The following is a 17811-nucleotide window of genomic DNA, read 5'->3' as shown; positions in this document are numbered from 1 at the left end:
TGGTTTTTAATGAGAAAAATAATAATAAATTATTAAATATAGTAAAAATTAAACATTGTGACTCGATTGACTCGTACGGGTCAACCGGCTCCCTGATTGAACCGCCTGACTCACCGGATTAACACCGGGTTTTTTAATACCCGGGTCAATGGGGTATACCCAGGCCAGGTTTAACACCGGGTTAACACCGGGTCAATGGGGGATTAACACCGGGTTTTTCCGGTTGAACCGGCCGGGGCGATCCGGGTCTGACAACATTGGTTACTATAGAATTGAAATATGGTTCAATCTTACCTTACCTTACCTGTTGAATTGATTTGATTTATTAATAACTTTCTAAACAAAAGGTATGGACTTTTTAAGATAATTATCTATCTATCTTTTTATTATATAATAAAAAATAATAAAATTTATAAATTTATAGGTAAAAATGCTAGTGCTTATGCAGTAACACATGTTTGTCGCATTTTATAAAATAAATTCATAAAAATATATTATTATTAGTTATTAATTATTATGGAAGAAATTAAAAAAATGGATAAATTATAATTAATTAAAAAAATTAAAAAAGGAGTAACAAAAAGCAGAGACCAAATACAAGAAAATGAACTAAAAAACTTAAATTGCACCAACTAGAGAACAAAATAGCTACTGAAAGTGGAAATGACTAAACAAGATGGAAACTAAAACATATATAGAAATACAAAAATATTATTCATTAATAATTTTGAGACTTTTTTTCTTTGTATTTCACACAATTTTAGTTGTCATTTTGTCCATATTTTTATTATTTTTTAATCTGATGGAATAAATAGAATTAATTTTTATTTCTAATTTAGTTGTTTATTTATATATCTAAATGTTTAGTTGAGTCTTAACACCATTACCGTAATAAGATAGCGGCAATGCAATTAACTTCCATATGAAAAATTAAAGGTTTGACTTATTTCAAAAACATGGTTGAAGATATGAGGTGTGTGAGATAATTAGTGCATATTATTTAAAAAAAATAAAATAAAAATATATTTCTAATAATTGTGGGATTTTTCTTTGTATTTGTCACCGTTTACAGTTTATTGTTATTTTTCTATTTTTTTACTGTTTTTTATGTATATATGGGAATAAATAGTGTCAATTTTTATATCAAATTTGTTTTTCTTTTGTTTATAAATATATATATATATATATATATATATATAGGGTGCATAGTTGAGTCTTAACTTAAAAAAAAAGGAAATAATTTTCTTTTAACAAATAATTTTGTTAAAATATCACAATTTGCTTTTTAATATATGTCCTTTCCTTTGTTTATATTTCTCCTAATTTTTTCGTTGTTGGGAATACACAGAATCAATTTTATATAAAATTATTGTTCTATATATATATATATATATAAAAAAAGTGGAAATAAAAATTTTGATGATCATGAAACTTTTCTTCGGAAATATCACCCTTTTTTTAAAAAATAAATAAATAAATAAGTAAATAAATTTTTATTTTTATTTTTTTAATTAATATATATATATATATATAGCTCTAAGTGCTTAGTGTTGAGTCTTGACCTAAAAAGGGGGAAAAAGCTTCAATCTTTGAGCTCGCGAGTCGGATCGTTCTCCAGCTCGGCAATGGCGGGCATAGCCCTCGTTCTCAATCTTGCCAAGAAGAACTCGGCCGTGCACGCCCAACCCGTCCACGCGCACCACCTCTTCTCCGCCACCCTCGCCGTCTCCGCTGCGGCCGCCTCCGCCGCTGCCTCTTGGCCTTTTGCATCCCGTTCCATCTTCGGGTCTGTTGATCTCTTTCCCCTTTTTTACCTTCTGAGAAGCTTTTCTTGTGATTTGATGGCGTGAAATCGAGATTTTTGGACGTTTTCTTGTTGATTGATCATGATACTGCAATCTCTTGTTGTGTTTTGTGATTTGGGAGTGGAATTCTATGCGTATTGCTGGTTATAGTACGAAAGTATACGAGAAATTAAGATCAAATTATACCTGAATCGTAGCTAAATTGAGTAAAATATCTTCCTTTGTGTGTTTATATATTTAAATATTAGAATTTCATCTTTGATTCTGAAGAAAGTTGGAAATGGAAAGGTTCTTGTTCCAAAATTATTAAATTTTAACATGGGAAAAAAAAATTCTTACTTTGTATATTCCTTGAATTGGTTTGTAGGAAATTCACATCTAATTTGTTTTTTAGGAGAATGGTGATTATTTGACAACCTTTAAAGGAGAATGATTGATGTTATTGTTCAAATCCAACTAACCTTTTTTATCTTATATACATTACAAAAAGAGTAATTCGACAACTATGTTTGGCAATGAAACAATGTAGTTGGGGAATAGAGATGAGATAAAAGTTGGGATAGTTTTTGTTTTACAATGAATAAAGTGGATGCTTGGCTACTAATTTTACATGATTGCTAGTGTTTGTTTTACTGATATTACCATGTATCCGTTTGAATGTTCTTCATTGTCATTGTACTAGACGATCACTTTGTCAATGGTAACACTGGCTGGCAGATTAAGAGATGGATTAAGCCCCTTAATCCTGCTTGATCCATAAAATTTTGTCAAAGACCCCTTTGTAGGGCTTAACCCTCTTTTGGAGGAACAAGAAAACATACTCCGGATCAAGCTACTCCTAAATGGGAGTGGGAGTAGCTTAAGGGGTATAAGAAAAATTACCTTTGTGTGTTTCTCACATCACATCTCATGTTTCTTTTTCCTATTTTCTCTTTCACCCTTGGCTCCCAACTCTTTTGTGATCCATAGCTTGTTATTTTTTGAATCTTTACCTTGATTGAGGGGTTTATATTGGCATTAATCATATATGGCCTCAAGTATATCATTCATAGGAAATGAAGGGTACAAAATATCAAATTTGAAGAAAAAGTCTCATTAGTCCAAACCCCTACATTATTTCTTCACTAAACACCCATTCCTTATTCGTTCTTTCCATTAAAGACACCAAAACGAGAAAAAGGAGGGATCAAGGCTTTTGGTGCCTTAATCTAATCCACCCATATTCCCTTCAAAACACTCCCATAATTTTTCGTTTTGTGCATTTTGGACTTAGGTACCATCTACAAAAATGTGTGCATGTTTTGTTTTCTGTGTAATGCAATTAAAGCTATGTGCTATGTGATTATTATTTTAAATTTGATGTCCTGGCTTATAATGATTTTGGTGTGTTACATATCAGAAATGGAGGAATTCCTATTGCCTATTGTGATGCTGGTGCAGCATTGAGTGATAGTTACATCCCTAATATACCCACTGAAGAGTTATTGTCTAGCTCTGTAACATATAGACCAAAGGAATACCCTGTGGAACTGAAATCCTTGACTTCTGCTTTTGGGTTGAAGTCACTTGCATTGACATCAGTGAGGTCCTTCTTGTTATTTTATTTACCACTGTTGGAACCTCACCCACCTGTAGAAGGGGACAACGATGATCTTGAAGACCCTCCAGAGAACAAATCTGTTGATTTGGTTACTCCCTTCAAGAAATCAGTGAAACAAATAGCCCGTGAGGTGACTCTTGTTTTATCGGTTGTTTGAATATGTTTTCTTGCAAAGTATGAAATTTGGAAAATGATCAGCAATATTTCAATTTGGCTTTGGAATGTGCTATTCACTAGTACTCCATCCAATGTCTGCCATGACTGAACACATTCTATGCACTTCAGACTACTGTTGTAACGGTTAGAAGGGTGCTGGAAAGACTTGCTGTCCACTATGTTTCTCAAAGAATGGCATGGAAACTTCTTAAAGGTACTTCACTGATCAAATATATGGCAGCAGGATATTCTGATGTTTTTTCGAAGCATTTTATGGATTTCTCATGTCTCATTAAATTACTTACAAAAATGTGAGTCTCTAAGAGTGCAAGAAAGCACTAAAACTAGTGAAGCCTGTAAACAAAGGCATCAGTATATAACTCATTGTTTTTGTATTAGGGCATTTCAGGTTACTGAATTTTTTTGACTCGCAGATGTTCCAAGGTCGGCCAAACGGAAGGCTGCAAGGGACATTAGTACTCCCTGTTTTGTTTTCAGTGTCAGCAGAACGACTTTTAGAGGTTATTTATTTTCAATCCTCAAGTGCAAGTTATTATTATTTTTCCCCCGAAGAACTCTTTTATTATCTGTTTCTCTGGAACAGGACATATGTTAGGTGTGGCAGCCTCATGGATTGTCCAGATAGGAGTTGACGCCTACCGATGTTTTATCCGGAAATCAGAAGATGATCCACTTGCTGATAAAAATGAAAAAATCAGGTTGTTTGGGAAAAAGGTATATGCAACAACAATAAAGTGCACTGCATCACTGGTTTTTGCATCGATCGGTGCAGGAATCTGTGCTCTTATTCATCCTTCAACCGGACAGTGGGTTGGTAAGGAAATCACTTCCTGTTGTTAACCGAAAATTCTCTGTTGTCCACCTGTAACAACCCAACAACATGCATTATATTCAACAGGCTGTGCTCTTGGGGATTTTGCTGGACCAGTCATTGCAATCATATGTTTCGAAAAGCTTCATTTGGAAATTTGATGCTCCATTGCAGAATCTTTTGGAAATTTTGCAAACTCCGGCCGCTTGTTTTGCCGTTCCTGATATTAGTTATGGCCTTTTCTGGGAAAGAACAATATGGAGCCCAAGCATAGTCTGGCATGATCAAATAACCAGTTTTGTGTTCCAGTGATGATCATTAAGCAAAGATGGTATCATTCTATAGTTCATTCTCATTTTAATTCATAAATGCATTTAAGATTCATCACAACTGATTTAGTAGTGGTACCATTAAGTAATGGATTTATGTGTGTAATATGCATTGACCATCCAACTCCTTTTATCTTTTTTTTTATAAAAAGATACTTACCATTTCTTGTTCCCCTTTAGTGACTAAATTTGTTAGTTATTATGTTTGTTCTCTTGAAACAATTATCACCAAGTGACAAATTGGTAAAATTCAATATGGTAATATCACCTTTTCAAAAGGAAAAAAACAAGGAAAAAGGTGAAATTTTGCACAACATTACACCTTATATATTTAAGAATGTCGAGGACAATTACTCATAGAACCAAGACGACAAAAAATCATTATTGTATTCTATGCTTTATATCATCTTCTCAAGTGTCCCAGATCATCACAACGGCAATGACTCCGACACCTAAGACCACGGCAATCCATCGGTTTAACGGCGTGTCTGCTGTAATGTTCTTCAATGGCACGTAACCTTTAGAAAGAAGATGGTTTATGGCGACATAGATGAAGATCCCGCATGCAAGACCCATTGAGATGGCATAAATCCAGTCCGCCACTTTGCCTTGTGTTGTAGCATCGATGATGATACCGATGGCCACGCCGATGGGAGATGAGATGGCGAAGGCGAAGGAATACGATGCGCATGAGAGGAGAGGCCGATCGGGAATCATTCGAAGGAGTGCTATTCCCATTGCAATTGCAGCAAAGATCTTGTGTAGGCTCACTGTCCACAAGGCTTTCCATGCATCTGCCTTGGTTTCTGCATATGATAGTATAGTGTAACATCTCGAGGACAAAAAAAACCAAATGAAGATTATTGATGAACAAAATGCTCAATTAAATTGATGAAAATCTGGTAATTTTTACCCTTATCACTAGGTTTGACAGTATACATATGGAACTATGGAAGATGACTTCTTTGAAAACCTTCTAATTTCTTATTCACAACAAGCATTTTGAAGTTTTTAATAAGGCTTCAATAATCTGTGATCTTGATCTAAAGAGGGCCTATATCACACCAAAAAGTCAGAAGAATTGTATTGTAATTAAATAGGAATAATTTACTGAAACACACTTCAGCAGGATTCTATATATAATCTTGGTCCCAACAATGGCAGCTAATGATTTTTCTTAGAGTAATCCAATAGATTAATAGACACACCGTTGATCTTTTCGGATTTCATGATTTGACATTGTGCACAATCCAATATTTGGGAATCCCTTATCTTGAAAGATTATTCCATTGATCTCTCGCAAACAGAACAGTTCCTATGAAATGCATGATGCAGAATAGTATGACGGTCTATTTTAAATAGAAAGCAGAGTCGCCAAAGTAAAAGCAGTGATGTCTACAACTGCATACTTGCCAACCAAGATGCCCGACAAAGGACATCGGCATGTCAGTCATGACAGTGAAAGAGAAACCCCGGATATTTGATCCAGTCATATTTTGAAACTTCAGATAGAAGAGAATTAGATGATGCATTTCAGACACAAATGCATATGGAGAATTAGGTGAAAACATTAAAGCATTACATCCCAAAACATGAAAGCCATGACAGTGAAAAGAGAAACTCTGATATTTGACCGAGTCATATTTTGAAAATTTTGGATCCAAGAGAGTAGATGACACATTTCAAACTCGAATGTGTAGTTAAAAGAAAACATGAAAGCATGGCCAGAGATAATAAAAGAAATTCACATTATAGATCTAGGTGTTAGAGGTATAATTTACCTGCAACTCCAATGGCAATGCCTTCAAACACAGAATGGAAACACAATGCAACAATCAGCATTATGCTATCACCCAGTGAACTAGCATACACTAAAGACTTGGCAGCAGAGTGACCATGAGCACTGTCTTCTGTCTGTGATAAACAAGTGTACAACAACATCAGTGAAAGTAAATTTAACTGAATCTAAATCAAAGTAAAACATAGAAAGGGAAATTAACATGATCAAAGTTGTAATGTCTTCGGTCAAGTATGATTGGACTAACAATGAGGTTGCAGCAAGCACATACAAGAATTCCAATATTCACATAATAAGGTGTGGTAGCAAAGAATTTATAAAGAACATCACAAACACATCTCTGCACATGTGCGTATATGTATAAATGATTCGAAAGGCCTCATAAAAACTTAATTTTAGTCTTTGTCATCAAACTTTAATTATATTGCATGATAAGAGTTTCTTCTTTAAAATCTCTTTGCCAAATCAAAATTAACATACACTACATATATTTACAATATATATCATAAGTGTTTTGAAAAAGTATAAAGTAAGTAGCATTTTAAGCCACAAACCTACCTCAGATTGTGCATGTGAATTGCTACCAACAATTCCTTTTTCTGTTTCAAAAGTCTCTGCAAATAATCAGAACAAAACCATGACATATCAACAAAAATAAAATTATCACAATATTTCGATAATTCCAATAAAATCACAGTTCTTACAATTTACTGATGAAGAAAATTGCAAGAATCTACTTATTAAAGCATATATGAATTCAAGAAACATTAAAAACTCTATGATTGATAAAAACATTAATTTGAAGCTAAAAATTCACATACATCTGGATAAAAATCCAATCTTTTTAACAAAATCCACAAGAAAAAAAAAGACAGCAAACACTCAGGAAGAACCCTGTCCAACATACAAATTTTCTGAAAAAAAATTCAACAAAATTATGAATAAAAAACCAAACTTTAATGGAAAAACACTCACCTCCATTCCTCCCAGCACCGCCATGAAAGCCTCCACCATTCCTCCCCTTGTTCATCAGGCTTGAAAACCAAGCAATCCACCAGCATCGTGATCACATACCCCGCACTAGCCAGCATAAAAGCAAATGGATACTCAACCTCCGTCAAATCCTCAAAAGTCTCATTCGCATCACTAAGGAAATGCATCATCGCTGTACCCAAAAACACTCCACCGGCGAACTGCGTTCCGAGAACCAAAAACCCCTCATTCCATTTCAAAAAATACGGCGAAATCCCCCCAATAAACGTCCCAAAAAACACAATAATCAAGCACCAAATCTTCACGAGAATCAGCGACTTCGCTCTCAAGTCCGGAGCCTTCCCACCCGAATCGGACCCTGATCCAGCATCGGAATCAGAGTCATGGTCGACGCCGTGAGCAGCGGCGAGAAGGAAGAGACCCGAGGAGGAGAAGTAGAACCAAGACAAGCTTGGATTCGTACATTGTGGGGTTGAGAGAACCATGTCGAAGAGATCGAGGATTTATATAAGAACGAGAAATTAGGGTTAGGGTTAGGGTTTCAGTTTGGGAAGACGACGACTTTGGTTGGTGGTTTCGTTTGTACTGCTTAAAAATTAATAGGAAAGAAGGACGTTGTTGTACTACAAAGCCAATGGGAAACGATAATTAACCAAGGGAAACGATATTATTAAAACAATAATTTCAACAATTAAAACATAAATTACCCTCATTTAGTAATTTTTTTTACTGGTTTCATTTTAAATATTTTCTTTAGTCAATTTTTATTTGCTCATTTAAAAAGTTTATAAAATATTATTAAATATTATTTTTTTTTTAAGTTTACCGTATTTCTATAACTTCCAATTATAGTTAAATTATATTTTAAATAAGTGAATTTTTGAAAAATTAATATATTTTTTTAATAGATTTTAGATTACTAATTAATGTTAACAGTATTTTTTTAATCTATATAAATTAGTTAAAATGAATAAATAAAAAAACAGAACAAGTAATATATTTAAAGAACTCAAGATAGCTTGCTTCATAATCTATTATTGATACTGAGCTTCTTTGTATATAATGTGTTTATTTCAAAATAAATCTAATATTGAACCCAAAAGCTCATGTAAAATAAAAATATAGATACTTGTTAATTTTAAATGATCGTGTTTGTTATCTATTTATCATAAAAAAAATTTAAATTTGAGAAATTTCTTTAATTATTTTTAATGGAAATCCATAATTTATTCTAATAAATTAATCACATATATATAATAAACTAATAAAATTTTATTACAAAAATAGTTTTTTTATTAAATTAATTAAATCACGGAGGAAAAGCAACGGTTGGGGGGAAACGTGAGTGGAAACGGTTCCAAGATTACGGGATCGTATGGCATGGTACTACCCCACGACAACTAGTCAACAACTACAACAAATGTTTGCATGTCTTGGTGGGGCCGACGTACCCTGCACGTCGTGCTGACGTGGACGTGCCAGTGGGCCCCGCCCAAATGTAAACTGGATCCAGTGATTCCAATTAGTTTTTCAATAATAATAATTATTATCGGAGGGTTTTCAAACACGCTTGAATTGATATTTTGACTTAACATAGGCCCCTACTTGGTGTTTCTATTTATATATATATATATATATATATATATCTCTATAGGGACAAAGCTCACGTAGAAAAGGAAAAATCTATGACGTCTAATTATCAGGATTTGAAACGCGATCCAATAACCAATATTGATGAATAATAATATTGTATATTATACTGTTCCAAATAATAATTATTGTATCGTTTATCAATGTTGGATCCAATGGCTGATAATGAACGCTTATAGATAAAAAAAACTATGGGCGTCCATAGATGAATGGTCCCTCATATATATATATATATATTTGGTATGTAAAATTATAAATATACTATCATAAAATTTATTCATCTAAAAATTTTAAATTTTTATTTTAAGTACACACACCTCTACTGTGTTTAATGCTCATCCTGGGTATATTTTTAGCACTTGAAATTACAAATATACACTGATGATTTTTTTCAAAATTTAAAATTTTTAATTTTAAATATACATACATTGCTGATTTTAAAGCTGAGTTTCTATTTTTTTTTTAAAAAAAAACGGATGTTTTTAGCTTTTTTTAAATATTTTTAAAATTTATCTCTCAAGTATTTTGGGTAGGTATGTAATTAACTATGATAATTCTAAAGTTTAGCCACTTCAAAACTAAAGACTTTTTTATATATATTCACATCGTTCACATTGTCCAATCTTAAAAAAAATCATTGATAATCGATTTTTCTCGATTGTTTTATGTGGACCCTAAAATGTTTAATAGAACAATGATTTAAAAAATATTAAAAGTTTTAAGTAATAATCAATCAATTTAGTTGACATGATATAGTCACATAATAATAATAATAATAATAATAATAATAATTTAAAAGTCAAATGCATGATTATATTTAAGTCAAGAGGTAATTTTTATTGTGATAATTTTGGCTTATTTTGTGGGTGGGTATGGAAAGTTTATAATGACTTTTTTTTTTAATGTCACATTGGAAGATGGAGATTTTGGTGCAGGAAGTAATACTATAAATAGAAGCTTATGGCATTTTGTTTGAGTGGTTATAAAAAATTTACAATGGGTTTTTTTTAGCCCCACATTGGAAAATGAAGGCTTTGGTATAGGTTTACTTCCTACACCAAAGCCTCCATATTCTACTGTGGGACTAAACAAAAAAGGCAGGGTACCTAAAAAAATAAAGTCAAAATTATTATAATAAAAATTATCAAAATTTGTAAGTTTTGGAGTTAATGTAGAGATGTCTCGCCATTGTGCCCCTAGGAGTAGATGAATTGCCTAACCTCATAAAATTCTGGTGTGTTATATTTGTTTTTTTTTATATATTGTTTTAGTATTTATATTCAGTATTCAATTATAATATTTGTTGGGATTTTTTTATGTTTATAGTAGGATAGTAATTTGTATATATAACTATTTATTTAACACTATTTATACATATATACATACAGTATTATTCATCTACTATTTGTTTCTTGTTAAAGGGAAGGTACCCAGTTCCCTTAACAAAGGTTGTATGGATATACTTTTAAACGACCATTAGATGCTCCCATAAGAAAGATGAAAATTCTTCAAGTCGAAAGTATATGTTGTAGCAGGAATTAAAAAATAAAAATAAAAATAAAAACTATCCAATAGAAACTTTAGGGAAGTATTTGAGTTTGATAATCCTTTGATTTTTGATAAAGCAAAATTAAAAAAAAAAAATATGTAGCAGATCCCAAATAGTTGGGACTAACAACTTATTTTTATTGTTGTATGAAAAAACTCATTTACTCAAAACTACATAAATATTTCCTTAAATATATAAATACGAAAACGAGTTACAAACACAAAGATTACATAACGAAACAACCATTTGGATTCTCATCACTAAAAATTTGTGGAGGTGGATAAGCATACTGAATGTAATACCCTGGTGATGACCAATGCTCAAATTTCTGCAACTCAATCTTCTTCTCTTCATCTTCAGTATTTTTTTCCTCATTTTCCTTCTCTTCTTGTTTCTCTTCCTTTTCAGCTTTTTCATCATCTTTCTTCTCTTCTTCTTTCACTATGAATGCTTGTTTTCTTGTTCTTTTAGACACATAATCAACAAGCTTTTCAGGATCAATAAAACCATTCACAATTATTTGATTATTTGATATGTCTGTCATTACTGATTCAACACCTACAAAAACAATAAATTATATAACATTTAGTTAATTAATTTCATCATAAAACTTAATCTAAGATGTATTGATTATTACTATTATTATTATTATTGATTATTACCTTCCATTTTCTTGATCCTCTTGTTTAGAACTTGTGCACAAGACTCACAATGCATTCTGACATTCAGAATTACTGTTATTGGCTTTGGCTGTCATTAGAAATTAAATAAGATGAGTAATAATTAGTTTTAATACTTATAAGTAATCTTAAAATTATCTTTGAGATTGTTAATATATATATACACACACATTAAACATAAGTAAATATTTAGTATATATTCTAATAATATATAACAATCATATTATGGTACCTCTTCCTTCTTCTCTTCTTGTGGAGGATCAACAGCTTCTTCTTTCTTCTCCTCTTCCGGTTCCTTCAGTATCGGAGAGATAAGCTCTGTCCTCCTTCCGGTTTTTGTTTGAACTCTTTCGTATACTTTTATTGGATCTGCTGTCTTTCCTTTCACTACTACTAACCTTGCCTTACTATCTGTCTTCACTTCTTCCACACCTACACATATAAAAGATGCATGATTAAAAAAAAAATCATATTAAGAATGAAGAGCAATGAAATTAACAAGTAATGGTAAATTAAAAAAATAAATATAACGATAATAATACCTTCAAATCCTCTCAAGGCTTTTGCAACTTTCTTTGCACATCCTTCACAATGCATGTCCACTCTAAGCACTATTTCTTCTTCCACTTCTTTCTTTTCCTCTTTTACTTCTTCCTTCTTCTCCTCCTCCTTTTGTTCCTATATTTTAATTAATTAATAACACATGAAATATATGAATATATATATATAAAAAAAACAAGGAGACTTACTTCACCCATTTCAGAATATGAAGAGCTTGTTTTGTTCCACTCTTCTCTTGCTCTAAAAACTTTAAGAGCATACAAAGGGTATTTATAGGGAGAGATATGAGAGATTCCACTTCTTAAAGTAGTGTTCCATCATTGAGCAAAAAGGCTTTTACTTTCTTAAAATGGTGCAAGCTCATAATGAACCCATTTCAAGCATGCTTATTTATCCACATTTTTTCTACACATGATATTGGCAATGAAATTTAATTTAATTTTATATGGAACTTACTTTAGGTAAACTCAAAATTAATTTTTAATTTTTATGTTTTTCTGAAATCAAATATACGTAGATCTATTAACTAACGTGATTTGATCCAAATGTTTAAGAGTTAAATTGCTTCTGTGGTTTCGAATTTAAATGCATGTGTATGAAGGAAAAACGCCAATTGTGAATAGTTTATCTCTTTATAGAGCTTATAGCATCTCGTCCTAGATTAATTTGAAGCCTGTGACTTCTAAAAATACTCACGGTTAAAAATAAAAAATAAATTTTTTTATAAATAAAAAAACAGGTTTTCTTCTTTATAAAACTCATAGTATCTCTTTTTAGAGTATTCCAATCATGTGGCTCCTAGAAAACCAGTAGATTAAAGATTAGAAAAAAAAACTAATAAGTTCTTTTATTTTGTTATTTGTTTAATTGATTTAACATAAAAAAAATAAACATTTTTTAAAATTCAAACTAAATGTATAAAATGAATGGATTAGGGTTTGAGAGGACCCACAAGAAGGAATAGAATCCAAACCCCCACCAATCATGAAGAAGATGGGAAAGAAAACTCTATGATAATGGGGCCCACCACATCAGCCAGTAAGAGAGTGACACATGTGGAGATAAGCATTGGAAGAGCATTTGTCTTACAAATGGGCCTTCCTTTTCTCCAAATGGGCCTTGAATTGAAAAAGAAGGCCTAGAAAGTGACCTTTGATGGGCCTTCGCATGTCTTCATTTGCCCATTTGTCCAATAAAGAGAATCTCAAAAAGCATGCCTTTGCTTTCTTTCTTATCATGCTACTATTGACATTCAATTATTTTAATATTCAAATATTAATAGTATTTTCGTACTATAATAACTTATACATATAATGTATTAATTAGTATTTATATACCATTATGAAATTGTGGTTATTAATATATCATCTTCGGTGTACGTAACATGTCTTAATTGCCTTGCATGTTATATTGCTCAACATATTAAATTTTTAAAGGTTGTTAAGTCAATTGGTGCACCACTGTATCAACATGTCCTTTTGACACCCTCTTATGAAGTTGTGTTTATTGCTATTCACAAAATAAAAATAAATAATTAAATAAATAAGTATTTGTAAAAATTGGGCCTTGGATTCAATTGAACATATTTTTCTTGGTGTGAATGGATGGTTCTAACTTCTAAGAGAAAGGCTCTATAATCATGTGATGCATATACATGAGAATCTAATGGACCATGCAAATAGAACCATTAAAAGTTGGAAGAATCCTTGAAAGTACAGGTCAAGTTTTCCCCATTGATTTTTCTTGTAAAAATTGGATTTGATTTTTCAAATTATAGTTATTGTAATTTTTTTCTCTATTTTAAATATATTGTGGATCTGATTGACTCATGTGTGGTTTTGAAGAAAATTGTTTATCATCATATTTTTTTCCACAAGTTTTTTAAAATCCACTCGTAATTAACTGAATTAAAAAATCATGCCATATTAATGTTAAAATTTCAGTCTATAGCAAATTTATCATATTGATAATTTTAGCAAATGCAATAATAAAGATTGCTTTTAATAGTAATTAGTAAATATTGTGTCTGTGTGATGCTTAATTCTTAATATTGTTTTATTTATTTATTATAAAATGGGATAAATGATAAGTTTATTATATAGTAAAGAAAATACAATGAAATTAACTAGAAAATATAATTAAAAAAAGTGGGATAAAAAAGAAATAAAAAAAAGTTAGATGACAAGGAGTAGTTGATATTCTAAACAAGAATTTAATAAAACTAAGATGAACAAAAAGATGTACACAAAATTCATCTGCTTTTGAATAAAAAATCTATGTCTCTCTATTAAACCTACAGTTTGGTTCACTCTTTGAAAAGTTGTTGACTCTCAAGTCTCAACTGTAAATGCGAGTACTCTTTTTAGGGCTATTAAAGGTGCAAAAATGTGGAGGGGAAGGGATAGAGAGCTTGTCTACATGTTTTCATCTTAGTGCAAAAAAGTTGATGTTATGCTAAACACAACAATAATATGAAGAAAAACTAAAGAGATTTACGTAGTTCGGTCTATATGACCTATGTCCACGGGCAGGGAGATAGAGATTTCTTATTCTTCTCTTTCGAAGAAAAAACTCATATAGATGATACAGATAAAACCCTATATATATCCAAATTAAAATAAAATAATATAACCCACAATGGATAAGTCTATTGAGCATGCCCAAGCCAAAAGCCCACCACAGATTTTCATTGAAATCTCTAATTTAGGTTTAACTCTCTAAATTAGGGTCGAGTCATAATTTGGATAGGGTTACAATCACAATCAATTTCAAATTCAAGGCATCTCAACAAATCTCCACCTTGACTTGAATTTTCCCATGCATCAAGAACCAAGAACATCCCCCTGCCATCCATGCCCCGAAAGGCCTCACGCTGTGCGGATATTCACTAAGTCCAAGCTATGCTTGAACTTTTCTGTAGGTAAAGGCTTCGTCAACATATCTGCTGGATTGTTTGCTGTGGCTATTTTCTCTATGGAGAGTCGTTTGTCAATAGTTAAATCTAAATTAGAGATTTCAATGAAAATCTGTGGTGGGCTTTTCGCTTGGACCTGCTCAACAGTTGATATAATCTTGATGGAATTCTTGTTAAAATCTCTTACTCATTGTTAGTTTTCAATCTTTAATTATATATATATATATATATATATATATATATATGAAGTTTGTAAAACTTCAAAGGTGACATAAAAAAAAATAAAAATTTCACAACAATAGTTTAGCGGAGGGATACAACTCATATGAGTGGGGCATGAAATCCCCATTTCCCATGAGGACCCATTCCTCGTGGGGCAAGAAATCTTTGAAACAACTCTTGTAGAACGGGAAACAAGAAAAATCTCTCCCGACTCACGGGGCGGGGACGGGGGAGTGTATCCCTCGGGACGGGGGAGTGTATCTTTCCCGTGGAGGATGGAGATTTCCAGACTTTTAAATTAAATATTACATATATATATATATATAATATTTGTTAAAAATAATCCATATATGAAATATGAAATTGTTGTATAAATTTTTATATTATGAATTTTTGAATGGATTTGTACTTTTAATTTACTTTTAAAAATATTATGTTATTTATAATAATTAGTTTGTTATTTTTTCATACATTATATTATGTTTATTTGGAAAAATATTTTGTTTATTTTTTAAATTTTATATATAATGTGTTATTTGCGTGTAGGGGTGGACATGAGCCGGGCTGGGTCGGGTCTGGGCTGGGCTAGACTCAAATATACAATCTATATATTTGGGCTGGGCTGGGCCGGGCCATGTTCGGGCCAAATTGTTTTGATCCAAACCCGGCCCATTTGATTGTCATTAGGCCCAGGCCCAGCCCAACCCAACCCAAAAAATAAATAATTTTTTTATGAAATAATTGAAATAACTAAATAAAACTACTACTACAACCCCTAAAATTTTTTCAAACATTTTAAAAAAATACAACACAAGTATTATAAATGGTTTAAATAAATTCTATATAAATAAGTAGTAATATTATCAACAAATATTACATCAAGTACAAATATACCATTCATAAAAATTAAATATTAATAAGTAGTACAAGAGTTCAACATGAGTTTCATAAGTAGCAAATATTACATAAGTAGTACAATGATTCAACAAGAGTTTCATAAGTAGTACAATATTACATAAGTAGTACAATGGTTCTACAAGAGTTTCATAAGAAGCAAATTTTACATAAATAGTACAATAGTTCAACAATTGTCCCATAAGAAGCAAATATTACATAATTAAAATCACCAAAGAATTAATTCTTGATCCCCATCAAATAGATTAAAGAAGATAATAACCTATGCAAAACATCATTGAAACAAAATGTTAATAAAAACATATATCAAAAAGTAGGCTAAAATTTAAAATATTTAAAGAAAATACCTATGTTGAAAAGTCATCCACAGAATCTGAACTTGAAGATAAATCATCTTCTTCAACACCAACCATCCCATCAGATTTTCCTTTAAATTATTAATTACAACCATAATTCAATATTTTAACATATTTAGTTAAAACATACTAACATAACTTTTTAAAACATAATGAACTCACTTGGTTCAAAGGATGCTCACAACCAATCTCGAAGACACATTATAGCTTGTATTGTCTTTGAATGTAGTGAAGCTCGATAAGGACTAATCACTCGTCGGCTTGTGCTAAATGTGCTCTCTGAGGAAACAGTGGATATTGGAATAGTTAAAATATCACGAACCATGCTTGAGAGGTCTTGAAATCTCATTGAACAAGACTTCCAAAAATCCAAAACATCCAACTCCACATTTCGATCCAAACATGGTTCTTCCAAATAAAGATCCAACTCTGATTTTTGCATTTGAACTCTACTAACATGACCTTCAAATGCATCTAACTCTTCCATTTCATCATAATCATCATCATTCATAGTCATATTGCTTTTGGAACTCATAGTATACTGTGAAGAAGATGCTCAATCTTTTTTGTAAGCTTCAAAACATTTATAAAGAGTAGCAACCACATTTGAAGTGTATTCTCTAGATTCCATCCCATACACTTTAGTATAACAAAATTCAACAAATTTGACTTTATAGCGAGGATCCAAAATCATAGCACAAGATAAAATCAAGCTATATTCAGACCAATATTTGTCAAACTTCCTCTGCATTTCTTTAACCATAGGTGTCAAGAAGCTTTTTGGTTCATTAACCACATTTAGCAATTTGCGATGACTTTTCCACACACCTTTAAAATATAAATTAGAAGTAGGATATTTGACACCAGAAAATACACAAGTCATCTCATGAAAAGACTTCAAAAAATTGCACAAAACAACAACATCATTCCACTCTTGATTAGTTAAGCTATATATAAAATTACCGTCTCTTTCACCCAAATACAAGAAAGCAGCTTTGTAATGAAGTGCCACAACAAGCATGTCATAGATAGAGTTCCATCTGGTTGGACAATCAAGGCATAATTTTTTTCTAATGTCCAAATTTAACTTCTTTGCAATATCATAAAATTTCTTTCTTCTATGAGTGGATTGCTTCACATATTTTACACCAAGACGCAACTTGCCGATGGTCAACATAATAAGATTAAATGCTGATTGCACAACCAAATTTAATATATGAGCACAACATCTTATATAAAAGAATTCACCATCACAAGGAAGAAAACCCTGCTAGGGTAAGACGACTCTTAAGCAATGAAACAACACAGTCGTTTGTACTCAGATTATACAAAGTGATACTGAATAGTTTATGTTGAATGTTCCATTGAACAACACAGGTATTAATTTCATCTTCAATAGAAAACCTGTCATATGGAGGTGGAATGAGTTTAAAATGGATAACCCTCTTATG

At 31.6% G+C, this 17811-nt stretch overlaps 3 protein-coding genes across 3 annotated transcripts; 1 reads left to right on the top strand and 2 right to left on the bottom strand.

Moving 5' to 3' along the window:
* The first annotated feature begins 1561 nt into the window (after positions 1-1561).
* LOC120274702 lies at positions 1562-4894 on the top strand. The gene is made up of 6 exons (XM_039281231.1): positions 1562-1786; positions 3205-3535; positions 3691-3775; positions 3996-4082; positions 4166-4396; positions 4481-4894. Exons 1-6 carry the CDS (start codon positions 1626-1628, stop codon positions 4552-4554), a joined length of 969 nt encoding a protein of 322 aa, XP_039137165.1. The 5' UTR covers positions 1562-1625; the 3' UTR covers positions 4555-4894.
* Positions 4895-5013: 119 nt separating this feature from the next.
* On the bottom strand, positions 5014-8088 carry LOC120274701 (zinc transporter 2). Its single transcript, XM_039281230.1, is given in 5 exon segments — positions 5014-5528; positions 6504-6636; positions 7079-7134; positions 7496-7563; positions 7565-8088. Coding segments are annotated over 5 exon segments (1086 nt in total). The 5' UTR covers positions 7999-8088; the 3' UTR covers positions 5014-5133.
* A 2740-nt stretch (positions 8089-10828) lies between these two features.
* On the bottom strand, positions 10829-12292 carry LOC120274870 (heavy metal-associated isoprenylated plant protein 7-like). Its single transcript, XM_039281413.1, has 5 exons — positions 12142-12292; positions 11935-12070; positions 11625-11824; positions 11375-11462; positions 10829-11270 (listed from the first exon to the last, which is right to left on the bottom strand). Exons 1-5 carry the CDS (start codon positions 12148-12150, stop codon positions 10939-10941), a joined length of 765 nt encoding a protein of 254 aa, XP_039137347.1. The 5' UTR covers positions 12151-12292; the 3' UTR covers positions 10829-10938.
* Positions 12293-17811: the final 5519 nt, after the last annotated feature.

Source organism: Dioscorea cayenensis, chromosome 13 (assembly GCF_009730915.1).
Source record: "Dioscorea cayenensis subsp. rotundata cultivar TDr96_F1 chromosome 13, TDr96_F1_v2_PseudoChromosome.rev07_lg8_w22 25.fasta, whole genome shotgun sequence".
Lineage (NCBI taxonomy): Eukaryota > Viridiplantae > Streptophyta > Magnoliopsida > Dioscoreales > Dioscoreaceae > Dioscorea > Dioscorea cayenensis.
Note: the sequence above shows the minus strand (reverse complement) of the source record. Positions and strands in the feature narration are given on the sequence as shown.